This window comes from Eleutherodactylus coqui, chromosome 2 (genome assembly GCF_035609145.1).
Source record: "Eleutherodactylus coqui strain aEleCoq1 chromosome 2, aEleCoq1.hap1, whole genome shotgun sequence".
NCBI classification, from domain to species: Eukaryota; Metazoa; Chordata; class Amphibia; order Anura; family Eleutherodactylidae; genus Eleutherodactylus; species Eleutherodactylus coqui.
In genome coordinates, this window is record NC_089838.1 from 141,250,731 (window position 1) to 141,278,723 (window position 27,993).

At 43.0% G+C, this 27,993-nt stretch overlaps 1 protein-coding gene across 3 annotated transcripts; it reads right to left on the minus strand.

The window, feature by feature from the left end:
• Positions 1 to 1,801: 1,801 nt before the first annotated feature.
• On the minus strand, positions 1,802 to 27,941 carry NAP1L1 (nucleosome assembly protein 1 like 1). Of its 3 annotated transcripts, XM_066591665.1 has the most exons (16): positions 27,785 to 27,941; positions 20,513 to 20,548; positions 18,666 to 18,754; positions 17,663 to 17,765; positions 14,219 to 14,360; positions 14,062 to 14,142; positions 13,171 to 13,299; positions 13,014 to 13,085; positions 11,297 to 11,436; positions 10,084 to 10,229; positions 7,066 to 7,085; positions 6,136 to 6,258; positions 5,091 to 5,123; positions 4,771 to 4,821; positions 4,532 to 4,564; positions 1,802 to 2,475 (listed from the first exon to the last, which is right to left on the minus strand). In XM_066591665.1, exons 2-15 carry the CDS (start codon positions 20,527 to 20,529, stop codon positions 4,559 to 4,561), a joined length of 1,152 nt encoding a protein of 383 aa, XP_066447762.1. In that variant the 5' UTR covers positions 20,530 to 20,548; positions 27,785 to 27,941; the 3' UTR covers positions 1,802 to 2,475; positions 4,532 to 4,558. The 3 variants fall into 3 exon arrangements, with proteins under 3 accessions (XP_066447762.1, XP_066447761.1, XP_066447760.1); XM_066591664.1 differs by lacking the exon at positions 4,532 to 4,564 and having other exon boundaries at positions 13,171 to 13,296; XM_066591663.1 differs by lacking the exon at positions 4,532 to 4,564.
• Between the last annotated feature and the right edge of the window lie 52 nt (positions 27,942 to 27,993).

Genomic DNA, 27,993 nt, shown 5'->3' on the forward strand with positions numbered 1-27,993 from the left:
GGTGGGATTTTAATGGGCCACTCAGGTGAAAGTTCTCTTCATTAATTTAGTAGCTAGCCCCCAGTATATACAAGACAGCTAATGTTAAAGGCCCATTTACATGGAGCAATGATCGCTCAAATGACAGTTTGAGTGACACCGTTGAGCGATCATTTAGCATAAGCTATCAAGTAGCTACTCCGCTACTTAACTGCATTCAGTTCAAGGCTTCATTTGCACACTTGCTCTTAACAGCCCGAGGGCTCTTATCTCCATTCAGCTCCTTTGTTCTCCGACAGGTAACAATGCTATCGGCATTACCTGCTGAGAACTCAGCGTGCGGTCCTGATGAGGCTGAATGTTAAATTCAGGCTAACCTAAAAAAAATCGTCAATCAGCCAGCAGTGCACAAAAAGTGCACAGTGGCTGCACGTTTAGCTGCAAAGATTGCATTTTAGCGATTTGACTGATTGGTTAGTTATTTTTTTCTAATGTCTCAATAAAGGAATGGCAGCATCCTGGGCGCAATGCAAAGCAGTAATTTATTCCTCCAAAATCTTGCTATGTTTTGACCCCATTGGGGTCTTTGTCAAGCTTGACAAAGACCCCAATGGAGTCGAAACGTAGCAAGATTTTGGAGGAATTACTGCTTTGCATTACGCCCAGGATGCTGCCATTCCTTTATTGAGACATTGGAGTATATCTTTTTGGGGTTTCTGGAGCTCTTACCCCTGCATGTTTGGCATGCATCCTATTGACTTGTTAGTCATCTTTAATTGGTTTAAAAATCCTGAGGAGTGCTGGGAGTTAATCGAAGTAAAGTATAGTTATTTTTTTCTAACAAACTCCTGGACTCTTTTCCCCTCAGATGGTCATGTGATCTCAATTCTGACCAGCTCAGATTTACTTAGGTTTGTGTTCTCATACTAGTCAGTTTCTAGGTCAGCAAAACGCCTGTGACATTACATGGAGTACCACAGAAACTGCTTAGAGGGGGATGCAGACACTGACTAGAGCTGTTTAAACAGTAACTTATTGTAGTTGTTCCTCTTGAATGTATACTTATGGTCTGTAGATTAAGAAGATAGACGGTAGTTAGACTTTTCCTCCTCTCCCACCCCCACAGCAGGCAGAGATTGTACAACCTGCAACTAATGCATCATGGGATTGAGAGCACAGAGTAGTGAAAGCAACATCAAGATGGTGCCTGATAAGCATCAGACAGGAGGCGGCACTGCATGGAAGTGACTGCAATATACATAGACTTCCAGAGTGTGACAGGCAATCAGGTGAGGGGTGCACATGAACAGTGTTTTTGCCCAAGTGGCCTGTTAAAAAAAATTGCAATTTAGGAATGGCAGTGAGCGCACAATGGGATGATTTTTTTTTTTTTAAGACACTTACCCTTAGCAACCAATCACAGGACAGCTTTTATTTTGTATTACATTCTAATAAAACGAAATCTGAACTCTGATAGTTGCTATTGGCAAGTTTTTTTTGAAAATGGTTTCATTAATCTGCTCCAATACTTGTAACTTTGCAAGTGTCTTTACAGCTGTACTAATTGGGTTCATCAGTAATTTGCACAAATTAGCTTATTGCTTTAAGACAGGGCCATGAGTCTCCATGGTTAGAGAATACAAAGCCTGAAGTTTTATTCAATTACCTTTGGCGTTTACCCCAGCTTTATGGCAAAGTCTTAGGGCACAATATATCTGGGGACAGACCTCTATGCAGTTTGCCTAAGCAACAGTACTCTGTATGGAGACCTGTTGCAGCTTCTCTTGTATGCAAAATACACAATATAAAATTAAACCACCACTTTCTGAAAATACTAGGTTTTATTCACACCCCAGTGGTAAACAATAACCTTGTTATGCTGACCATCAGATTGCTTTGTAGATCACAGTCACATAAAATACAAAAATCCATAGCATAACAAGCAGATATGATCAATGGACATGGTTGGATTGCGAATTCATTGGAAGGATAAGTTATTCAATGTACCATTTCCAAAAGGTAATAACTGTAATTCTAGAACAAATTCATGAAGGCACAGCTATTGCAAGCTACTTACACCTGTTTGAACTACTGGGCTGAGAAAATACTTTGGTTCCTTAGGAGTTTTATCTAAACAGACTGGTCTGACAACAGCTGTGATGAATCAACTGCTGAGATCTACATGGCAAAGACTTCACAAGAACCAAGACTATGAAGCAGTGAAGAACATGCTTTAGAGGGATTTCTGCATCCTATTACATACTTGGCAGGAAAGTACACTTAATACTAAGTCCAAAGATCTTACCATTTAAACAGATTTTTAGAGGTTTAAATTTTATATATTTTTTTAACAAAAATTGTTTACTTTATTCTACCAAGATACAAAACATAAGGCTGTAAGTAACTAAGAGTTTAACTTATTACAGTGCAGGTAATCCTCAAGGCCACGTATATGCCACTTCATTGTTGCTTGCACTCAGCTGGGTTTTGATCTTTCTGTAAAGGGGAAAAAAAAACAACTAATCTTAAACCATGTCAGAGTAAAAGCCAGTTTGTATCCAACATAGAATAGACCACATGTGCACCTCTGAACAAAGTATGCCATGACAAACTGCACCGCATACCATACATTTTGTTTATAGGCAGTTTTAGCACTGCATGAAACTGCATGTTATACTGAAGAGCAAATGTCACGTTTATGAAATCAAAAAGCAAATGAAGTCGTAAGTTTAAGCTTAAAAAAAAAAAAAAGAAGTCAACTTGAAGAGATTTAACTATATAAAGGAGCATTAAGCAGTGTTCTAAAAGGAGTTGCCCAAAGATTTAGTTGCGTTTGTGATCAACATAACAGGTCTGTAAAACTTAGTGTTTGATTCCCTGTCAGAACATCTTAACACCGATATGTCTCTAGTGCAGGTTTGTATTGGATCTAAGCACAAGATGACTCCTTCCACTTCCCACGTACAGGGAGGGATCTAAGGGGTTTGGCAAAGCATGTGTGATTACCCTATTTCCCCCCAAAATAAGACAGTTACTTATGTAAATTTTTGCTCTCAAAGATGTGCTAGGTCTTATTTTCAGGGGGTGGCTTTTTTCCATGAAGAACTCACATTTATTGTTGAACAAAAAAATTATATACTGTACAGTAGTTGTCATCACAAACCAGCATAACCCGACAAACTGAAAACTATCAAGCATTTCTTGTTACTACCATTATTGCCATACACAATCTATGGTAAATTTACCAATACCAATATTTATGAACGCAAAGCAAGATTTGTTCAATAACAGTCATGTCATCATCTTCTGGATCATAGCAATCCAAACCCTGAATTTCCTGGTGAGTTTCCTGTGACTATTTCTTTCAGAATCATTGGCCCAAAATCTCCTGCCTAGCAATAGCACTGTCCTTAAATGAGTACTTATCGCCTTGCCTGACTCACAGGGCCACAAAAAATAAGGGCTGTAAAGTACCTGCCTCCCACTCACTGTTTGAAGACCGTAACGATCACCCACAGCAGTTCCTGGACCACTTGTACAGCAAGGATGGTATTGCAGCTTCCAACCACCAGAGGGAGCTCATCACAGCAGACTTGCACAGCAGGGACAGAGCTAGGTTTTACTTTTGGGGGAGGCCTTATATTTAGCACTTCAACAAAACCTTAACTAGGTCTTTTCAGAGGAGGTCTTACTTTCAGGGAAACGCAGTACTAGCACACGTGGATATTCACAGAAGGAATCAGAACAGCATGGTGAACCATGGCAATTATATAATCTCTAGTTAATTTTAACTGAAGTTTATTTTGCATGATCTGAAAGTAACAGTGGGACCACTTTTTGCTGTAGTGTAGAAATGTGATCTAGATTGCAGAGAAGCGAGGAAAATTGGTACTTCACATCTCCAAATACTTCATACATTCTTTCCCAGGATCTACAGAAAGCTGTTCAAGGACCAGGATCTCAGAATCAAGAGGCAGTTATATGCTGAAGTCTGTTTTGTGATGGATTCTCTTATGGCAGGAAGTAGTTTCCAGTTAGATTTCACATGTTTCCAAGTTAAAATAGGGCTGATCAATTGTGTATTACTAAATGCACTTCTGCAAAATCTTTATTTAAATCAGCTGTTCTCTGGAAAAATGCTTCTAAAAACTGAAGCAGGCCTGACTTGTGAGAAGTCTACCAGTTGAGGCACAGCAGTGCATGCACGTTTGGCAGGAGTATATATGCTGCTGCGCCTTTCCCTGGCTGCAATCCATTACATTTAGCAACTATGCTCGTTCGTTTAGGCCAAAAAAAAGGGGGGGGGGGGGCAACTGAAGCAATGCTTTAGAATTCTTAGCTTTAACACACACATGGTTTACTTGTTACAAAAAGCCATGCAGATAGTAAAACTACACACTGTAGAGCATATGTTTTTAAATTTCGGTTCTCACTTTGTGTAATGTGAATATCTAATCTACAGATGTGCAGTTTAACAGATTAGTGTGTGCCCAAGTGAATCAAAAACAGACCATTAGTGTATTAAAATACTCCATGTCAATGAGTTACATACCCGGGGTAAGCATTCTACTGGCATCATTTAAACCTAGTGAAGAAAAATGTCAAGGGTAGACACAAGGGGATTTTCTTCTTTTAACGTAGGCTCCTGGATGTCAGCAAGATATTTTAGAAATCTATATAAGGCTTATGTCTGTTTAGCCAGTCAGTATACCACGCACATTCCAAATACCAAGATGCAGAAGTTTCAGAAACTTTACATTGACATTAAACAAAAACATGCAGCACCCTCACCTTCGGTTCATAATCTGGATCATTTTCTTCATCCGCCTCCTCTTCTCCTTCCTGCAAGAAAATTAGTTGCAATGAAAGACCGAACTTTATATCAAGAGGAGGGGGGAGCCTAAAAGATACAAACTGCACTTTGAAAAAAGTCTTAAGACACTGAACTATAAACCTCAAACTTAGTTTAATACTTCAGGTCAAGACTTCAAGTTTAACATTAGCTAAACTAACACTGTTCACAAATCTGGAATGCCAAATAGGAGGGAGGGGGGTTATGCAACAGCAATGCAGTATGTCACTCATGTTTTAGAAATTAAATTCTCACTTACCTCATCATCTGCTTCTTCACCTTCTTCATCATACTGAAAGACAAATTTAGGTTTAGATTTAAGATTTCAAAGATGTCAATTATGGTGTGTTCACACTTCAACATATTTCACCCATTCAATGCAATTCTTTTGTGGAGTTTAGCAACAAAATCTGAAACTAAATCCACGAGTCAGCAGTGTGTGAACGCATCCCTAAGATAATCTTATGCAGGCATAAAACCCACATTGTTTCACAAAATTTTAAATGCCATAAAAAAAAAAAAATTTTTTTAAATGCAGCACCCCAGATAACAATTTACCTATAATCCATAAAATAAATTAAGGGCAAAGCTAAGTGGTTTCATGGAGGAAGTTTAGGGTCATACAGAATGGCTGCCGTTGAACTCTGCACTTCACACTCATGAAGCTCTTTTGTTTATGGTTTAAAAGCCAGTTTTCACATCACCGAGGGCTGCATATTTCATTAGTATTATTTCAACATGCTGTTTGTTGAGCACTAGAATTCCTAGGCACAGGTCCCATATTACTTTTTCAAAGATCCTACAAGAGCAATGCTGACTAAGGCTGGGTTCACACAGGGCTGATTTGCCGCGGTTTGCTGTTGCATATCCGTACTGCGGCAAAACCGCTGCGTTTGTAGTGCAATGCAGCACAAATGAGATTTTCCCAAAAACTGTTCTCACAGGACGGATTTTTTTTGCACAGCCGCAGTGCGGAAATGCAACTGCGGCATGGTTTTAAAAGATGCAGCATGTTCATTCTACGGTCTTTTCCGCAGCGCTTTGTCCATAGACCTCTATGGACGTAGCAAAAACCGCGGCAAAAAGTAAAAAAAGCGCTGCGGAAAAAACAGCTTGTGGATTTTTCCGCACGAATATCCGCAAGCCAAAATTAACCTTTGAAGCGGTTTTGCCGCAGAAGCAGTTCTGCAGCAAAACCGCATCGGAGAACCCGCCGCAAATCAGCCCTGTGTGAACCCAGCCTAAGGATTTTTTGTTTGGAAACCTAGTTTTAAGGAGAGGTTACACAAAACAAAAGAACTTACATCATCGTCATCATCTTCAATAGCTTCACCAGTGAAGTAAAGAACAGATCGAGGTATTATACGCTCACGCAAGAAGTGTCCAATCTCAAAATCTGCAGTAAGAATTGCTTCTGCATCATCATCCTACAGAAATTGCAAAAAAGGAAACAAATTAAGCCATTTGGTTACTTTTAGGCACTTTCATAAGCCTATGCGTTGCCCACAGCAACCAGTCACAGCTTTTATTTCATATTCTGCTCGTGAAAAATGAAACACTTGCTGTGATTGTTGCCCACAGCAACTAGTTTTACCATTTATAGTGTTTCCATTAATCTACCCTAATGTTTACATAAACCAACTCCATGGCTAGACCTCTAAAATAGCTGCATTGTACTAAACATTAGTAAATCCATTGTTATATGGTCTGCCAAATATGAAATTTGTCATTTTAACAAATATCTTTCAGCCATAAAAGATCTTTCTTGAAGGAAAGTTCATTTGTTACTTAATGTCAATGAAAAAAAGGCTACACATACACATACTTTTTTTTAAATATTGGACCATGACAGAATTGCACATTTAACAAAACCTTGATTAATGGTGTCATTTTCTCATGACACATTTCCTTTAACAGTTAAGAATTGTTAAATATTTTATTCATAAACCTTTCTAATCTCACTAGTTCTTGCAGATCCTGTGCAGCAGATCTGGTCAAGGAAAAAATCTGCACCAGATAGGACATGCTGCATGTTTGAATAGCTTACAGCATTCTATCAGGTTTGCACAGATTAGTTGCATGTGCATTGGATTGTTAAATATGCATCTAGGTCAGCACATCTTTATACTGTACTCTGCAACAGATCCCCAATGAAAACCCACAGCTTATCTGCAATGGGGGTAGAAGCCTAAGAGTTTATTGAAAACAGAATTACTGTTAACAGCACGACTTACCAATTCTCCATTTTCTGGTACTAAGGAAGAAAAAAAAAAATAAAAATTGTATTAGAAAAATATATCCATCATTCCACTTTCCTTAAGGAAATACATTGCCGTCTTCTTCCAAAGGAAACACCATCCCCTCTACAACTTATGTTTTGGTATTGCAGCTCTGCAGGTGAATGGGGACAGCAGTATTTTCTAGTTTTGTACAATGCCCTTTTCTCCTTAGGAAGAGCACCTAGACTGAGTTAGTGAGGAGACTCAAAAGGCCATTTATGCTCCCCTGGGAAATGTGCAAATAAGGGAGATGGACCAATACCTGCACAGTGCCACATATTGGAAGGCAGCATTCCTTCAAGCCAAAGTTAAACTCTTTATACAAGACTTGTAACAATGACTGGGAATTAAAAGCAAAGCCAGACTATGTACAGACAGCGGTTTCAGGGTATTTGCTGGGAGTCTGGCTTCGCTAGTAAAAGGCTTGGGACGGGGGTCAGAAACGCTATCTCTTTAGGGCAGCTTCACACAGCAAATTTTTCATCATCTTTTTAAACTGTTTGATGCAGTTTTGAGCCAAAGCCAGTAATGGATTTAAAAAGTAAAAATCTTTTAAGGGCTCGTTCACATGAGCATATATGTGCAGATTATGCATAAAACATGGAATGAGTAGAACCCATTGGATTTTAATAGGCTCATTCAGATGTGTGTATTTTTCAACATGGCATGACCCATCCCAGGGTGCATTTGCGCACAGCAAGAGCCCATTGAAATCAATGGGCATGCATAAATATGTAGATAACAGATTTATTTGCTGCAAAAGCGATTTTCTGCATACCGTATTTGTGTGCACAAAAATGCTGTGCATTTCCACGCGCACACACACCAGAGTGGGCAAAAAACATGGACACAAGCGACTTCCAGTCAGACATGTGGCATATTCACGACCGAAACACGCTTACTCCCATGTGAACTGGCTCTAAAGGACAGACTTCTATTCCTTCCTCCTGGATCCACTTCAGACTTAGTATTTAAAAATGCACTTGCAGTTTTTTAGCCAGTGTAACACCACCCCCTTAAAAGGGTGGTCTAGTTGCAACCCTCGATGATTGCCTAGCCGAAGGCTAGGCCATCAACAGTAAGGCCTCATATCCACGGGCATAGTTGAATTACAGAATCCGCATGGGTCACCCACATGAATGATCTGCAGTTCAATATGGCCATAGTCTATCATAGGGCATCCGTAGGTACCACACGTGGGGGGGGGGGGGGGGGGGGGGGGGGGGAACCCGCAGAATGCTCTATTTTTCTGCAGATCCTGCAGGGATAGCTTCCATTGTAGTCATTGGTTGCGATTTTCAATCGGAGTCAGTTTTATTTTTCAGCGTTAAGCGCACCTCAATGAGGTATGCTAAACCCAGCTGTCAGCCGCAGGGAGCTGCAGCAGAAAGTGAAACTAATATTGCAGCGCTTTGCTGAACGCCTGTGTGAGGGAGGCCTTAGAGTGTTGCACTTCAGGTGTTGTGTATGCAGTTTTGCTCACAAGATGTTACTTGAAAGTTCTTAAAAAGTAAAAATAATTTAAAGGAAAAGAAAGTGAAACTAAAATTCCTTTTTACTTGTTCCTGCAGACTTTGGCTTTAAAGCTGTATTAAACAGGGTGCACACATGACAGATGCAAACTGTCCAATTGGTGCATATGCAAGAAATAACCAGCAAGGTCTCCTATTTTACAGCACTACTTGTAGCCCTTATTGCTGACATATCAAAAGATGGATTCTGGTCCCTCAAGCCAAACCATGAAGCACGTTTTATTTGAATACAGTATGAAAGGTGGAAGTGCAAAGTCTGCAACTATTCAGTTTAAAATTGGGTCAGTACAGTCATGCAAGACCGTTAATCCCACATAGTATGCCATGCAGAATTTTTTACTTGGAAACTAATGCGTTATGATTGAATACAAGATCTAGTAGCTGACAGCACTGTTACTTTTAGTCCAGATGAAATCCAGTTACAGCAATTCAGTCATTTAACCTAGATCCATCAATACACGAACAGAAGGACCTAGGGGGAAGAAAAAAAGGAAGCAAGAGCACAGCCTGCTAATGCCTCAGTGACAACATATTTGTTTTGCAACCATTCTAAGAGCCAATATAGGGTTTAGCAACATAGCTGTACTGGTTGTTTGAGGGACAAGTTAAATGATTTTTATTTTTACAGAAAAATAAGACTGACACTTTGACCCTCAAGAAGACATGAGACTGCAATCATTTAATCACTAGTATACGGTGCAGTGTATGCTTTTGACAGCTCTTCTACTGGACCCTACCAGAGACAGAGGTCTAAGCTGGCATGAAAACCAACTGGCGCTTCACAATCACATCTTGAGGTTTCACCAGGTGCAAACAGTGCATTGAATGGCTATGGTTGGTTCATCGAGCACTGCATTGGTTGGCTAAGCTGCAGCGCTCAAGAACCAATCAGCCAGCGCTTCCTGGAGGCAGGATTTATAACCCTCTTCCCCCACCATAATCGAGCAAGAGAACTACTTTAGTGCACATGTGAACAAGTCCATAGGCCTCTAGTAATTTTGTAGCTTTTCTAGCTTCATGCATTCAACACTTCCACATCTAATTTGCAAAAGGCATTTTAATTGAGATGAGTGGGAGTTTCCTCAATGAAAGACATGAGCTGTGCAAATAGAATTTATTAGTTTAGATTGAAGTCAGATGAATTTCAGTATTAATAAAACATCTGATTTTATTGGTCTTTGCCTATAAATTGTGATGTGGATGAAAGACCACCATGTCTTGCAACTAGTTACCTGATCCAATGCAGAAAGTGTATAGCATTTACAGTAGCAAGTTGGAGGAGATTTAAACAAGACTCATCCACATTGGAAAAAAGTGATTTGCATGCCCCAATTAATGCTGTGGCTTTTCACCCTTCCCAAATGAGCATGAAATCTGTAAGAAACCACTGCAGACACCTGTGTGGATGTACTATTAACTGTACAACTTGCAGCCAACTTACCTTCAGGGGGACTGAAGAAGTTGAAGAATGAGTCATTGGGAACAGTTTTTGTGACAGTCCTTACAGTTCCACGGCCCTTGTGTTTTTGTTTCTTCTTAATAGTTTTTAAAGTTACATTTTTACCCTTTTTCCAGTCAATCTGGCACCTATGTTAAAAATGCATTTTGAAGCAAAATTCAGTAAAATTCATTCAATAGGATATATCAATTACTTCCACAACACCCCAGTGTAAAGATTAAATGAGAAATTTTTCTACTGCAAGATGTGGGCAATATGAGTTTTAACTATCGACAAGATCTTTTTCAATTCCTTTCCTGGGCCATTTATGCCTCCCTTACAACTTAAGCAAATTGGTGAATCTTGCATACTGAACACAATTCTACTGAATTACAAAAAAGTTTGATGCCAACAGTTAAATGAAAGTCTTACGAAAACATGTTTGCATAGTGCCTGCTATTATTGCTTTATGGAATCAGTCTTAACCTCACTTCGCCCTGAAAGTGCAAGCAGCCATGGATAGTGGCATTTACAGATGCTACAAGTTGTATGCAAATTAGCTGCAATCTGTCAGATGGGCAGTCACAATTTCATGCTGTGCTGCTTGTTCCTCCATGGTGCCTACTGGTTGAAGCTGTAAACAATCATAAGGCAAGGGAGAGGCTGCAAAAAAACAAGCATTGGGCAACTTACAGTATGAGCTACAAGACCACCTATCGGATTGATAGCAGCCAATTCATATATAGTGGAGGATGTCCCTTGCCCACCTACACTTTCAGAGCTAAAAGGAGGTTGGTCTTGCTTGTCTGCATAGCACCATCCTACTGTTAGCAGTGCTTTAATGGGCATATTTTTGCAAGACTTCCTTTAATAAAGTGCTTACTGATCACAATAAAACTTCTAGATTAAGATTTGTGTTTCAATAGTTTGCCAGAATGAAAACCATGAAAACAAAAAAAAAACTGCACTTTTTTGACTAGACCCAAGATTTAAAGGCAGGGAAATTATTATTGATGACCTATCCTCAGGATAAGTCATCAGTAGGTGATCGGGGACTTGACCAATCAGATGACTCTGCAGAGATTCTCTTTATTGTAATCAAAGTATTACTACACTATAGTTCTGTGCTGAGGTTAATCTAACTACTATAGAAAATGGAGCCCACTCTTAGATTGTAAAACTTGAAAGGAAAGGGGGAGAAACCAAAGTCACTTACCCTGTACAGCCCATGATTTCTGGTCCGTCAAAAGAAAATGGATCAGACTCATCAGGCTCTGATCTCATTTTGTATGTCTTTGTCAAAACTTCGTTTGTAAAGAACTCATTTGGCTCAAAATGGAATTCTAAAGTGAAACTCTGCAAAAGGTTTAATAAAAAAGAAAAAAAAAGTCAGACCAAGCAGTCAATTACAGTATATTTGTTAATCATAATTGGCAAGTCTTAAGATTCACTGTATTTTCTAGCTCTAGAATCTACTCTAACCATTACTATACAAAGTGATGTTCCTTAAATTCTATATAATACTAAACCAAACATTGGCATCCACTGTCAGTCTGCACCATTTTCTGCAAGTTCTTGAAACAGTCAGGTAGAAATGCTGCAGAGAACGCAGAAGTTAAATTCCTTTTGGGGACTAACCCCCTTTATTACTGTATCATTGATGGTCTGACCAATGGGATGGCCAAGGATCACAAGATACCACCCCCTGCCTCCCCCCCCCCCCCCCCCCCCCCGAATCCTCCTAATGGAGTGATGGCACTCATGCGTGCCACTACTCCATTTACTTCTGCTGATCGACTGAGGGGAGAAAGCTTAACCAAGGTGTAGGGTTGAATTGATCTTTGTTCTACTGTGCAAGGTGAACAGGAAGGACCGTCTGGTTCCAGTGTGATTTCTTACAGCCAGCCCAGTGCTTTAGGAGGGAGGGAACACCTCTCCTAGTATCTATTACCCGCAGGCTGAAAAACTTAGGAGCCAAATAAATTTAGTCAAATTCTAGCTCTTTAAATGTTATAAATAAGGCTGGGTGTTCTTTCAAGAGTGCCGTTAACCCCCCCCCCCCCCCCCCAATATGTAATAGCACTAATTGATGTGCGGCATTTGCAAATACAGTCTGAAAGTTATTGCATGTGCTAGTGGCAGGCACTAATGCTTAAGAGCAATCTTATAGCTGCTTCAGTGTGCAAGTTCTGTGGAATTTCCACAGCATTTACTGTACAAGCCATGGGGAAATCGCTTTCTAAGGGCTAATGCGAACGGCTGGATACTAAATCTGATTCTAAATCTGCAGGCTGTTTATGCTGTGGATTTCAAACCTTAAAATAAGGGTCAACACTTCATGGGAGATCCACAAGTAAACTCACACCATTTGCAGTGCAGATTCAACTACTGCATATTTGCCATGGGTTTTCTGTTACAGACTGCTGGCAACAGTCATGCGCTGTGTGAAGCCACCATGTGCCCCACATCCCCCAGTATAATTACATCAAGTATTTAACATGTCTGAACACCTGGGTCATGCAAGATCTTACTCTTGTTTTTATGCATTTCAAACAAATATATCAGCATAAAGGGGGAGATTAAGGAGAAGGTTGTTTTTACATTTTCTAATGTTAACTGTTACACTAAAGCCCCATTCACACAATGATTATCGCTCAAAATTTGTCCCGACGATGGCTTTTGAGTGATAGCCACTGATTAGCCCATTAGTGGCGAATGCAAAATGACCGCTCAAAACTTAGTTTCTGATGAATTTTAAGCAATCATCTGTGTGTAAATGAGACTTTAGACCTAGTGAACCAGTTTGGATGGACCTTTACTTTAATAGGCTGAGAAAACAGAACTCCACCCTGATATGGAACAAAGCCTTATTAGTAAAAGTTGACATAATACCAGCTCAAGGAGGGATAATTTGAACACTTAAAAAAGTTTACCATTGGTTGACCAGCATCTGAAAATTTTACTTTTATGTCTTTTAAGTGTTTCAAGATTGGCTCATCATGCTCCTGTAATATAAAGACACGGGGAAAATGTAACCTCCATAAAATGTCACCTTAACAGCCAAATTGTATTTATATTTGATAACCATACCTGAACCATGTCACTAAGGAGATCAACATTTTTAAATACAGTTAACCAAAACTCTGGGATTCCTTTAGGGTCTTCCTTTTCTTCATCTTTCTTCTCATCTTCTACCTTCGCTTTCTCTTTCATGTCCTCCTAGAGCAAAGTTTATATGGTAAAACAACCAAATGCCATTTCTCCTTTTGTCTGTTTCATCTGTAATCTGTACCATTTTGTGGCATGCTTGGATGCATGTTTGTTTTTTCTCTAGTAAAAACTGGAACATGTTCATTACAAGCCATCTATACACTAGTGCAAGTTAGAAGGGGTCTCTGGGATTTTTGTATTGACTGCCTATCCTTAGGATAGGCCAAAAACCAATCTAAGGGTCCTTTTAGATGACTATTCCCAATTGAACGAGAGACGTCACCACTAGCTTGTTCGCTCTCGTGCAGCCTGTTTAAAACAGGCAAAACGATTCTTGGCTCATTAAAACAAGAACCATTCAGTCCCGATACAAGCGTATACAGGGTCTGAACGATTAACGTTTAAACCGAACGAGCCACTTCCGGTTGTTTGAACAATAATCGTTGCATCCAAATGCAGAGTTACAATACATTGCTCTGTTGAGTGCCAACATAGCCTTTGTTCATCAAGAAAATCTTATATTTTAGTTGCTCTGCCCAAGATTATGGCTTAGTGCTAGTCAGTTCCTTTCAAGTGAAGGGAACCAAATCTCTACCAGAAAGTCTCAGGCCTCTGGTTAGACCACAATTGGTACATATACCAGTGTGCACTACTAGGTGGACTACTATACAAGTAACACCAGTTATAAGTCACTGGCATGTCTTTCCCCTAGGTAAAGTTACAGTACTTTTGTTTAGACAATTTGTGTATCCTGGCAATTGATTTACTCACTGAAATTTCTTCCTCTTCATCTACTTTCCATTCACACTCCTCTTCTGTAGGTTCATAAATAGCATTTATGATTTCGCTTCTCTATTGAAAGACAAAGCGCAGGTTAAAATTTACGTTCAAGTTTATTTAAAAAAAACAAAAAAAAAACCCTCGTTACCTTGTCAAAGAGTGGCTGATATAGATCAGCATATTTCCGCTCCAGCGCATGGACCTCTTCATAGAATTTAGCTTCAATTTGTGCACATTTCACTTGAAGGTTTTTAAGTGCATTCACTCTTCTTTTAACTATTTTAGGCAAACTAAAAAAAAAAAAAAAAAAAAAAAAGTTTAACGTTAGGATCCTCGTCTGCAAATACAAAGGTTTGTGTGATTTGGCACGGCATGTATATGAGCACTTTTCGTAACCACTTTGTGACAGCTGTAAAAACATTTGGCTGATATATTCTATGGCTTAGCCTATCAGTTAACAGCCTAGTTTAGTGGAGCACCTGTGATCCTGGCTGTTTAACCCCTTATCTGCTGCAGTTTGATTAGGAGGAGGCTTCCACTGCCACTCACCCTGCGATGCATCTGTAGGTTGCCATGGCAATACGGGCCTGATTAGAGAGGTTGTTTAGCTTCAAATTAATGCCTTACTGGTTTGGCATAGGTAGGAAAACACATGTTCCTGGAAGTCAGGTGAACCTTAACTCCTGGAATCAGGGTGCTCTGGATGCCAGGAGTTCAGAGGGCGCTGTTGCAGCCTCCAATTCGCCGTAGCAGTCACCCAGCTTCCAAACGGCAGAGACAGGAGTGTGCTTTACTTTTTTATAACAACTTACTGGCTGGGCATGGGCTATTAATTCAAACCACACAATGCAAGCCATCCTAATAGATCTTGGCTCTGGCAGGGTCTAGTGGAACAGCTGACAAAAAAAGGAAAACAAACACTACACTCCACAACATTATTGTAGCAAACCAGTAATCAGATTATATCTTTTGGGGGGAATCAGTCATGTCCTATGAGACCATAAAGTTAGTTTAGGATGCTCACAGGATAAGGGGCACAAAGTTCATGGGTATTTTAATACCTACTCAACTCACTGTTCCTTTACCGTCAAAGCCCATGAAGCTACCATTCAGTGCATTCAGCAACCTCATCTGTTTTCAGTGCATACACAGAATAGTACCTGACAGTGAAGGAAAGGAGGAGCCAGGCAAATAAAAAAAAAAAACACCCCTAGACTGCAAGCCTCCTGATATGAAGCCATAAACACATGTAAAATAAAGTTCATATTAAAGGAAAAAAAATGAGAAATGCCATGTCACTTTTCCTGTAAAAAAGTTTAAAAACCCACAGAAACGCAACCAAAAACTGGAAGTGCCATTTTGTGATCTGAGATTGCAGAATGAGCTGACATAAATAAGCTTTTAATTCCAAGAAATTCCTAACAATCTGACCAACCTCTTTAACCCCTTAGAGAAGCACCACATATGCAGTGCCAAGCTGGGTGTCATGATGTAAGCTTAGGAATCAAAGCAGATCCATATGCTGAGTGTCAGAGACTCCGCCACAACAGTTGGGATCAGAAAGAACTCCGATTCTGGCCATTAATCATTAAGGGAGCGTGCCCAGGACATCAGAGGTCATCAGCACAGGTGGAGAAAACAGCACTGCAGCAGAACCATTTAAATTGCATTGTGATACAGACACCACCTTGTCTTCCGTTTTACAAGGTTTCCATTATGCTTAGAGCACAGAACAAGCTAGGCCACTCACACGTGGCCAGCCAAATGTTGTGATTTTATTCTCGCTTTCGGACGCAGGTTCCTGCATCCAACAGCAGTGTTTAGCGCACCCAGTCATTGTGATGGGTGAGGAGGTGCACTAAACGTGGTGAGAGGCTACAGTTTTCCAACGCTACAGTTTGATCGCTGAGTATGCCTGCAAGGCCCCATTGAAGACAATCGGAGCGTTATACCACGAGTACCTTGGCATTCAAAACGCAACAGTAAAAAGCACATTTGTGGGAGTGGCCTTAGCCTAGTAAGCTATTCCAATTTCCAAATATAACAGAAACCTTGTAAAACAGTCTGATTATCACAATGCAAGTGAAAGAAGGCCAGAATGGAACCAGTCAGTGGTGGAACCCCTGACATTAGAAAGTCAAGTCAACAACCTGTGTTGATTGCTACATATAAAAGTTAAACAATGTTAGTGCTGACTATGGCATTTAAGTGTACCAGAGCAAGGGTGCTCCCTTGGTCAACCGAACTGCACTCCAGTGACCAGATCGCTGGCAGCCTGAGCAGCCTTCTGAAAGCCTGCCATGGATGTCGTCCTATTAAGCCCATTATTGAAAAATTAAAGCATGAAAGACTTTAATGCCAATTTGTTGGTAAATATTAAGGTTTGGTATCGCCACATCAAATTTTATTAAATTTCATATTTATTCTGCATTGTGAAAACCATTAGAAAAAAAACAATGAATAAAAGTCAGACCACAAAATGGTAATAAAAAGCAGAGCTCCCCGTAAAAAAGAAATTTTGAAAGTGGGGAGGAGAAGAGTGAGGGGTGTAGTGCATAGGTGTTAAATAAATCATAAGTAATATACTTCTGTAGCATTAAAGGGGTTCTGACAAAAAAAATGTTTTATTTCCCTTGCCAGGACTGATCACCAGGCATGTCCCCTCCATCCAGCATCCTCTTCTGTGGCTTCTTGAAGCAGAGCTGGAGCAGTCAAAATGACCACTTCCTGCTCTGCTCCATCTGCCACTTCCGAAGTGAACAGACAGGCCACCCACAGCAAGCACGTCACAAGCAGTGCTTGCTATGGGCGGCCTGTCTGTCCTGGCTGAACTCCGAGTGCCGCGAATGCGCAGTGGAGAGGCGGCCCGTCCGGACTCCTGTCAGAGGGCACCTCTCTTCTGCACCTGCACGCAATCCCGCTCGTTGGAGGAAGACTGCCTGCTGGGAGAGGACCCCCACAGCAGCACAACAACAACGGAACACAAGGTAAGTATTAGTTTTTATGCTTTAACAGCCATTAATCGTGGGTTCCCTGTCTCCAATGGCTGTTCCAAGCATAAAAACATTTTTCGTTTCAGAACCCCTTTAAGATTCAGTCTATCAATCTGCTCAGCTTCTCCTATATAACATGCTACTTGCAGAGCAGACAGCTTGTTCAAACATGACTCCCTTTAAAGAGAACACACCTATCTATTCAACATGTTAAGCTATTAGCTGGTGCGTACTGCAATACTTAACGAGCAAAAGGACAAGCGCATACAACCCTTAAAGCTCATTTGACAGAGTAAGTATTCTCAGTTGGATTTGCGAGTGTCATATTTAGGCCTTTTCAGCACATGCCATTTCATTACCAGTGTCATTCCTTGTAAACCCTTTTTATAGCTCAAACAATGCTCTAAGGTTGTTGTAGTAAGACACTACTGGTCATCTAGTTTGAGACCGTTACCAAAAAGACCAAATTTTCACTGTCAAGCTCAGTAGACATTAGACCAACAAATAGCCCATGTAGGCATTTCTGCAGCAAATAACACAAATTCCAGTCATTAAACCTAAAGGGGAAAGTTTTTTTTTTTTTTATAATGTCAGCTTACCTTTCAATGTATCCTGTAGGAGTACCTACTAGGTCATCTAATCTTTCTTGTAGAGCAGCTAGAATCTGAGGATTCTGCATCATTTGTGCAGTCAATTGCCTGGCTGAAATACAAAGCAAAAAAATTGTTAATTATAACAAAACAGCCATGTCCAACAACTGGCAAGATTGGGGAAAAATAAATGATTTAAGATACTGCTGCCTATAGTAGGCAGTTAGCTTTAAGGGAAAGTTTGCAAACACCCTTCTGCCCACCATCCTTCAGAAGTAGAAACAGCCACCAAGATTCTTGACTAATCACACAGGACGAATTATGCAGCAAACATATGTGAAGGTCAAGCGGAACTTTTTAAACACGCGAGCTGGAAATGCTGCAGAATTAGCTGTGAAAAATCTGCAGCATTTACAATACAAGCTATTTAGATAGTTTTAAGGAGAGCACCAATTTCCCAGAGGAGCATTGCCTTAGAAGTCTCCTTACTCATCTTTTAGGTGTCCCCACATCCCTTCCGGGTGCTCTCCTTGCAGAGAGACTACACCATCCCATCGGTGTTCTCCACACACTTTTTGGTTGCCCTCCTTAAAGGAGACACAACACTGCTTCTGACCCATGTCATAGGCCTCTCACAGCTTAAGCCAGACCTACTGCACACTGATGAGGGGCAAGCACCCCAAAACAGTCTATGCATGGTTTCTGGCTTGGTTTAATATTCCCAATCATTGAGGACTTATTATAAGGTCACTTTGAATTGAAGGAATGCTGCCATCCAATAGATGGCGCTGTAGAGGTATTCTTCCATCTTCCTCTTCTAGCACACATGCAGTTTTGATAAGACGCCTGAAGATATGCTTTAAAAGCATTTTCCACCACAATGTCTTAAGACCCATCAATAGGATTTGTAAGTTATTGGTCATGTGTGCTAACCCCTGGGATGAGCAGGTAGTGCATGTGTACTCTCCAGTCACATAAGTGACAGTATGAGTTAGTCAAGTTTAATGGATACCTTTGCTGTTAGCATCCTCTCCTGTTTCTTCTTCTTCAACTTCTTCCACATCTTCCATTTCTTGCTGATCGAACTCCGGCTGGTCTTTGCTGAAAAGCCAAATGAACAACCCATGAGGATTACAGCTGACAAGTGTATTACCAACTTCTCACTACCTCTGAATTTCAGTATTAATGTAATTAATCATGGCAGAGGAAGAGTGGCAAATAAATTTTCTGTAGCACAAGGTGTCTGGCGAGGCCAGCATTAAGGCATGTTCCCACTAAGATTCAAAGGGAACCTGGTGTCCAAAATGAGGCACCACATTATAAAGCAGGAGTAGTATATAGCTTTATGGGAAAAGTAGAACTTATTTTATTCATCATCTCTGCTCATTCTGGTCTTAAGGTCTAGTGGGAAATCCCATCAGTGACCAGCCATAGAGTCATACACTGACAGCTGTCAATAACTGATAGGACCACCCACTTGGTGCCAAGATCAGAATGGGTAGAAGTCAATGAATAAACTATAAATTGAGTAGTGTTGTAGTTAAGATTCAGTATAGCAGTCTGTTCAGCTCCTCCATTTTTAATATGACGCCTGGACAGCATGTACAAGCTAACAGGTTCTTTTTAACTCATTAAAGGCCAGAGTGATTGTCCTAAAGGACCAAACACTAGAGTTCTCCGGCTTTATTTTTTGCAGGCCTGCATTTTTCTTTTTTCTCGCAAAAAAAAAAAAAAAAGTATTAAATAGCCCTATCTTATATAGGGCAATGTGTACAAAAAGTGGGAAGAACACAAAACACCCAGCAAGTTTATAGGTAATTTTTATAAATTATATTTACATTATAGTAAAATACAAAAATGGGTTTGCAGTCTGGTTTTAGACATTTTGGCATACAGGTTGTATACTTTTGAGATTACAGGGTAGATATGGCAACGGTTTAAGTTGCATCAGCAGTTTTTCTTTAATCCATATTTTATTTTACATTTTTGTACCTTTTAAGTCCCCTGTGATGTCAGACTACCTCCAGGGGACATTCACACTTTCATTTTACACTGTAACTGAAGCATCCATAGGAGCCCCAGTTACAGGGAAAATATCCCCCTGTAGTGACAATAGTCTGTCAGAGCATGCCAAGACCCTACTGCTCTGACATGCTGGGGGTTGTCGGCGTTCACGTGATCGCTGGGTCCTAGGCAGGAAACTGCACTGTGGTTTCCTGCATTCTCTACATAGTGCTTATTAAACACGGCTTCAGCGTTCTCTTTTGAGTCCTCAGCTGTGTCTGACAGCCAAGAACCTGACCAGCTCCTGCACTGCATATTTACTATTGCTTGGTCCTTAATGGGTTACAAGTTATCCTGCATGAGGTTTACCAACATGGATCTGACTACAGTATGGGAACTACTGCGTGTATAAATGTGAAACCAGCCTTAATGGTGCAAGGACAGAGGCTGTCACTTGCTTAGCCATAGAACATAAGAAACCTATAGGCTGCTCTCACACAGGAGTTTGTAAAAGCACTGAGCTTTTAAACGGTATTTTAGAGTGCGGTCAACAGTTTAACGCACCCCATCATTGTAATGGGTGATGCAGCACAATGCACCAAAATAGAACTGACAGCATTTGTTTAGGGCAGCATTAGAAATGCCGTGCTAAAATACTCATCTGAGACGCTCCATTGAAATCAATGGAGGCTCAGTACAACGCTTAGCGGCGTTTCTAACACCTGCTAAAATGCTGTATTAAAAAAAAACCCAAAAAAAAAACACAAGTGTGAAAAAGTGGACTTCATGACCATGTGTGGATTCAGATGCAAGCATACCCAAAAACCAAGCTGCCACAGTAAAGAAAATACTCACTTGTCTATGTTGGCCATTTTTCTCAAGTGTTAACACCTAAAATAAAAACAAGAGCTGCTTTATTACAAGATTACAGAGTTACCATATTTCGAACATTAAACCCTTGCATCACTACTCAGTAACGAAGCCATGATGCAATTAGCACCGCGACCACGAGAGCCACTGACTGATTTACAAGCAGCCAGCACTTCTCACAGCCAAAGACTGAAGGACCACCAGGGAATTAGGGGGTCAGTATTTTTAAAAACCAGATAACCTTAAAGTCACTAACCAAAACCAAACACTCATCCCAGCATGTAGTCGCTCCCATGCTGCTGCACAGGGGAGAGTATCGTTGGCTGTGGGGAGACTGGAGCTTTCCCTGCACCCCCCCCCCCCCCACCACCACTCCATTCACCTCAACAGCGGCTGTTGAGTACTGAACACTGTGTTTTACACTGACCAATCATCGTTCAGCTCATCATCCATCGTTCACGCAGCATAAAATCCCGAACGATGGTGTAAACAGCAGCCAGTCCTGAACAGCTGCTGTTAAAGTGAATGGAGAAGGGCAGGGAGTGAAATCTCCTCCAGCCACCCCGCTGCAAGCCAACAATACTCACTCCTGTGCAGCAGCATGGGCGTACATGTGGGGATGAGTGTGGCATAGTTTGCCCGATAGTTGTCCCGTGTAAATGGGGCTGAAGACCACACATTATTCCACACAACCAATGTACAGTTTAAGGCCGGCTACACACAGGCGGACCAGATTCCACACGCAGGAGGCTCGCAGCAGATTGTGGCTATGGAACCAGCCGCTGACCCCGCGTACCTGAATTTTCTGTATCGCGCATGACTGCAGTAGCTTGTTGTTGGTCATGCGCAGTACAGTTTCTCTTTTGGATGTATGCATTTCCCAAGCTATCACTTAGCGATGTCGTGGGTATCTGCGGCCCATACACAAGGTTAATTGTGTATGGGCTGCGCGTTGGACGACCTCCATTGACAACCATGTGGAACCCACAGTAAAATAGAGCATTTTGCGATTTTTCCTCTTGCAGAATGCGCAATTCATATCTGCATATGCAAGAGTGATTTTACATGCTTCACTTGACTGACTCCTGAGTATGCGCCGCATGGTTGCACGATAAAGCTACTAAGTTGAAAAACTGCATTTAAAGAAATTGTAGGTCAGTCAGTCAAAAAAAAAACCCAAACATTTTGTTTGAGTTTTTATTTTCTTCTTAAGGCCTCCTTCCCAGGAACGGATTTTCGCCGCGTTGCCCGCAGCTATTAGGTTCTATTGAACCTAATAGCTCAATGCTCAAGGTGCGGAATTCCGCACCGCGAAATCTCCCATCCTCACCCGCGGCATGCTCTATTTGCCGCGGGTGTACGCGCGGCCGGCTTCCATTGCAGTCAATGGAAGCAGTCCGTTCACGCTATCTTCCACTGTAGCACAGAGGAAGATAGCGTGAAAGCGCGCCTCCGCCGTCGCGTCATGTGACACTTGGGGCATGTCTTGTGACGTGGCCGGCGTGTCACATGACGCTGCGGCACGTCACGCCAAAGCGTCATGCGGGACCCAGAACATCGGTTCCGCTGGTAAGTATGGGGTCTCTGGGGGGCGCCGTGACGGGCTTCGCAACGGAATATTCTGCGGCGGAGCCCGTCACGTCCGTGTGCAGCCGGCCTTAAGCCACGCACTTACAAGCATTTTCAAACAGTGACTTTTTTGCAGCAGCAGAAAATTCATAGCAAGTCTACAAGTGGTGTGGATTTTACCCCTTCATCTGAAAGATTGAAGACTTGCAGCATCAATTGACATGTGAGTTTCAAATACGCAGGTCAGTTTACACTGCAGATATTCTCCACATGTGGATGGGTTTTTTAAAATCCCATCCATAATCCTTGTATTGTGACAGCTGCATATTTCCAGTACTTCCCAACAGTTTGCACATAACCATATACCTTATCAGTTACGCCTTTGCGGTGGGACCGGCAGGTCCACTTGGAGAATAATGCTGTGGCCTCCGTGTCGCATAACCCCTCATGTCCACAGGAAAAAAAAAAACAGGCCCGCCGCGGATTCCCCATGCAGAAGACGCAGCCGGTCCCTCCTTTCCTGGGGACATGAGGCCAGAAAATAATTAACTCACCTGTCCTAGACGCTGCGGGTCTCCCCTCTGTCGCGGCCGGATCTTCTTTCTTCGGCCCGGCAGATGTGCTCGGCACGCTGGCAGCGTGCATACGCCGGGCACATCTGCCGGGCCGAAGAAAGTGCCGCCCGCGGCGGAGGGGAGACCCGCAGCGTCCAGGACAGGTGAGTTTTAATTCTGGTACTGTAGTTCTGCGGATCCAGACGGCTTCCATAGGCTTCAATAGAACCCTGTGGGAGACCTGCACGAAAATGGAGCATGTCGCCGTTTTTTCCCCCGCACGCGGATCCACGCCTGAGGGGAAAATGACATCCACAGGTATTTAACTACCTGCGGGTGTCAAATGCATCCCTATGGGGCGCGGATCCACGTGCGGGAAACACACTGTGGATCTTAAATCAGAATTATCCCGTGGACATGAGGCCTAACAGTTGAGTAATGTAGTCAGACTGCAGCATATGTATACGGGTAATTGTGGCTACCTCATGTTAAAGTGTATGAGCCCTCACTGTAGGATTAATGAACAGGAACGTCTGTGGTCCATGCTGGGAAGCGTCGAAAAACTGTTTCCATTATGTCACTCATTTGGGGTCCAAAAAGTGACATTGCTCAACTGGGACCTGTTAGTGACTAGGTGCCAACAGAATTTCATTGAGCACCATGTAGCATCATGCAAGAGTCAGCAGTCCAGCTGTGACACAGGGGAAGCGGCTTCTGACAATTAGTCAGCATCTGCTTAACGTATTGGCATAATAGAAGTACAACAATGCCAACTTTTAAGAACAAAGTCTGAATGACTTTAGTTGGGAATTAGGGAAACAATTCAGGCCTGAACTCCGACTGATCACAATTTGGCAGTACATATTACCAAATGTAAGGGTGCAGCCACAGGGTACAATATACACTGTGGAAACATTGGAGACCATATCTGCATGTAGGACGTCTACAATTCATACTGACCTGTGGTGAGTAATACTTTGTAAGACAGGAAGGGCTCACTCGCACGGTCTATGTGGCCCATGTATTAATGGGGGAAATTGTTCATGTGCATAACATGCAGTACTTAGAGGCACTGATTTGCAATGGGCCACATGAGGCTACAGCATGTAGTATTTTGATGCATATTACACACCAATATAGGCTATGGGAATTTAACCTACACAACAAATACACATTACACGCATATTCGCTCTTTACAACTTATTACATGCGTAAAAGGCCGTGCTGTTAAAGCTGTGAGAGGCCATTTATCGGCCAAAACGCATCTAGCAGTTTTATCTGTGTGTCCCACTATGTGATAAGAAAATAAAGGAAGAAAAATCTTTTGCACTGAGAAACCCAGCCTACTTGTTTGTTATGGAGACAGTTTCCAGCTGCTGGACTTGCAGCTCGCTGGTGATACCTGTGCACTTCCAAAGAACCAGTGGATTTAAAGCCCGATGGAATAAGGTGAGCTTACAATCTATTTTTTATATTTGCCAGCTCCCTAGATCCAGCAGTGTCCCCCTCTGAAGTCAGTGAGCAGCAACGCAAATCCGACTCCTCAGTGCACACGCCTGGCTATAGATTATGGGATAGCCCTACTGAGGCAGATTTGTAGTGCTAGCGGGATACCGCTGATCGAGGAAGCAGGCATTTAAACAAAAAAAAAAAATAAAGACCATTACCCAACCCCCGTCACATTCCCCAAAAGCACCATAGCTGAAGGCCCATTTAGACAGAACAAATGTTGGGCAAACGATGCCCGACACTCATCCCTGCATATACTCACATGCTGCTGCACAGGAGCTAGTATCGCTGGCTTGCTCACAGAGCGGCCAGCAGGGAGGTGGGGGCGGCTGCAGGGGATTTCACACCTCACTCTACTGCATAAATGGACAATGAGCAGATCGCTGATCATTCAGTATAGATAGCAGCAGTTCAGTACTGAACAGCCGCTATGTCAATGGAGAGTAGAGGGGGAGAGAAATTTCTTGCAGCCGCCCTGCTGTGAGCCAGCAATACTCGCTCCTGTGCGGCAGCATGAAAGTATTGCGGGGATGAGCGTCGGGCATAGTTTGCCCAACATTCGTCCCGTCTAAATGGGCCTTTAGTTTACGGTGTGGTGGGGATGTGACCAGTTCCCTTTAAGCAGTGTTGAGAGATTTGGATATCCTCACTGCAAACACCTCAGGGCTCATGACCATCCACTTCTGAGGTTTCATTTGGAACCACCATCGCAGATTTCCACTAAACAGGATGAAGTAGTACAGCATGCAGCGTTATCTCGTGCAGTCAAATCCAGCAAACCACCAAACACACCCCATTCTAGTCAACGAGTTTCGTTTGGCTTGACGTTTCCATTCCCCAAATGCAGAAAGAAAATGGCGCTGATGTGAACGAGCCCTTGTATAAATATGGCTGCAATTACTCAAGCACTAGTACTGCTAGCTCTCGCGTTTTCCCAACAATTGCCAGGCTGAAACTGCAAGCACACAGGCAGCCTTGCAATTAGCGCTATTACATGAGCATTAACAGTGTTCAAGTAATAGCAGCTTTATTGCAACTGGGAAACAGCCAAATATCAATCATGCCCCTCTAGTGCACCCCTGCCTGGATTGACGTCCCACAGGCCAGGTACATCATTACAAACCACATTCAGCACAAGCTCAGATGAAGCAGTGGCTGGCACCCTCACGTCACTGCCGTGCATTCTTGTGACAGCTGTCCAGGAGTGCGGGCCCAGCTCACACAGGCAGATTCCATGGTCAGCATCGACACGGAGGATCAACAGAAAAAAAATGCAGCCAAAGGCACGTGCATTTTCACTCACACCGATATAAATTGCATATTCCACACGCTGAGAAAGTCACAGCATGCTCAATATGGCTGCGGACGGTATCCATTGAAGTCAATGTAGACTGTCCAACCCACAGCCCATACGCAACTATTACATATGGGTGGCAGGTACCCAAATCATCGCAAACATTAGGAAAAAAAAAATAAATTGTGCTGCGCATAACCAATGGCGAGCCACCGCGGTCATCCACACCACAGATTATGCAGGTACGCTGGGTTACCACCAGCCAAAATCTGCTGTGGGCCTACCGCATGCAGAATCCAGTCTTCTGCAAGACTTATGCGTGTTTGAATACAGCATTCAAAGCTACTATCCGCCATTACACCAAACCAGCCAAAAAAATCATTGTGAGCCTGTCATTTTGGGCAACAGCTTGGTTATACTTTGAGGGCCTAAATTCTGTTCACGGGTTTCCATTAAACAAATTGGTTACTATCAGAACTGCTTATGGCCACCTGCCCACGGAGATAATCTGCACGCGAATCACGCATGAAATGCTTTCCATAGGATGTTTATGGAAAACGCAGCCCGCTGTCCATGAGCAGACATCCATTGCGATTTTCCACTTGGTTTGTTCGGTTTTGGCCATATTTCCGGCATGTTACAGGACAAAGTAGCGCAGAATGCCATTACATCCTGTTCAACGGAGGTTCCTAACAGAACGATCCCCAAGCCATATACCTCTTCATAGGCGGCACACTTATGGAAGGAAGCACTTCGATTGGTACAGGAGGCTGGCGTGGCTTCAAAAACAAAGACGACCAAAAATAGAGATTAGTAAGTTACACAAAAGGTTACATTAATGGGATTTCTCAGGACTAAACTTGATTACTTCTCTTAAGGATAGGTCCTCAACAGTTGACTGGTGGAGCTCCGATGCTTTCCAACCAATGAGCTGATTGGGGGGGACCTTCTCAGGTCCATGATGTCTGGTTCATTGGTCACATGGCCTGGGAGTAGCTCAGTCCCATTTGAGTAAGTGGAATTCAGCTGCAATACCAAGTACAGCCACTATACAAGATACAGCGCTGTGCCTGGTAGGGACTGAAGTGACAGCAAGTGCTGCTATAACTTCAGTCTAACTATTGATGATCCATCTTGAGCATAGCTCATCTATAGTTTACTACCAGAACACCCCTTTAATTGCTGAACAGTACTAATAAAGTGTCTAGTCAGCAGGCATTAAAAGTGTCCCAGGCAATTTTTAATAGGTGACCTATCCTCAGGATAAGTCAGTTCACTAACCAGGACCCTTACCGATCAGCTGGGCAAAAATCATGCCAAGTGGAAACAGATCTCTCCAACCTCTGCAGTGGCCTTCACTGCGCTCATTGATTTTAACGGGAGCCGTGTGGCTACCAGCATTGGCCACTATACAGGGATCAAAGTGATAGACTTCCACTTCGTAGCCAGTTTTTGGCCACTGAGTGCGGGTGCCAGAATACTTCCTGATGAGCCATCTTAAAGCTACATTGCCAGTAGCATTTCCCTGGAAACCCCACTAATTTTAATGTGAGCCCCCAATGTATTCCCTATACCCTTGTAGACTAGTGAGCCTTTCCTACACGATGCTACTGGTGATGGCTAAGAAGGATGCAGCCATGCTCCTCTCCCATGCCATAGGAGGTCCACAGTGACTGGCAAGGGTGCGAGCTCCCCAGTAGATGCCCACTGACCAAAACTAACCATGTAACCTTCTAGGCATCTCTGTAGTATTCCGTGCTGCCCGTCCTCTGGGAGTGCCGCTGCAGCTCCATGTGCCGCCACTGCCGGCCCACATGTAGGCCAGACAGAGGACAATACAAGGAGCTGTCGGGGAGGCAGCACTGGCATCGGCGGCCTCCGGCACCAGCAGGCCGCTGGCACCACGTGGTGGAGCTCCACTGCTGGTTCCGGCAGGAAGAGGACCGCACGCTGCCGCATAGGGCAACCGCCGCCGCCAGCTACACGTGGAGCCGCTGCGGTGGGGTGTGCGACATCATCCCAGGCAGGCCGCTCTGGGACGCCGTCCAGCGGCACCGTGGACGCCCTGTTACTAGCCGGCCATTATAGCCCACAGGTCCCGGCATCGGGCGCGGCCTCACACGGGCTGTACCGGCCTAGCGGCACCGGCGGCCTGCCTTCGCTGCCATGACATCGCCCATGCATCCGGGAACTCGCAGACTACGCAGCGCAGTGACACAGGACGGCGCACCCAGTGTCTGTCCACGCGGCAACCGAGCCCCAAACCCCAGAGTGTGCCGTCTGCTAGCGCCGCTCTCCCTCAGGAGCCCCGCTACAAACGCTGTCTCTTACCGGGGTGACAGAGCGAAAAGTCCGCTGCCGCCGCGCAGTGTACAGACAGGAGAAGGAGGAGGGAGCGCCCCTCTAGGATGGCGGCAAAATAATAAGAGGAGCAGAGATCCCGCCGCCCGCGCTCATATACAACGGGAGGCGTCAGCACGTACTCCCCCCCTCTGTCTCCATGGTAACGTGCGCCGGCCGCCTCGGTTCGCGCTCCTTTC

Bases quoted from the DNA above. Each gene is read 5' to 3' on its own strand.
- NAP1L1 (XM_066591663.1), bottom strand. The intron at 14,143-14,218 runs GTAACGAGGGTT...GTCTTTCAATAG, and splicing joins ATCAGCCACTCTTTGACAAG to AGAAGCGAAATCATAAATGC. The intron at 13,300-14,061 runs GTGAGTAAATCA...ACTTTGCTCTAG, and splicing joins ATGAAGAGGAAGAAATTTCA to GAGGACATGAAAGAGAAAGC.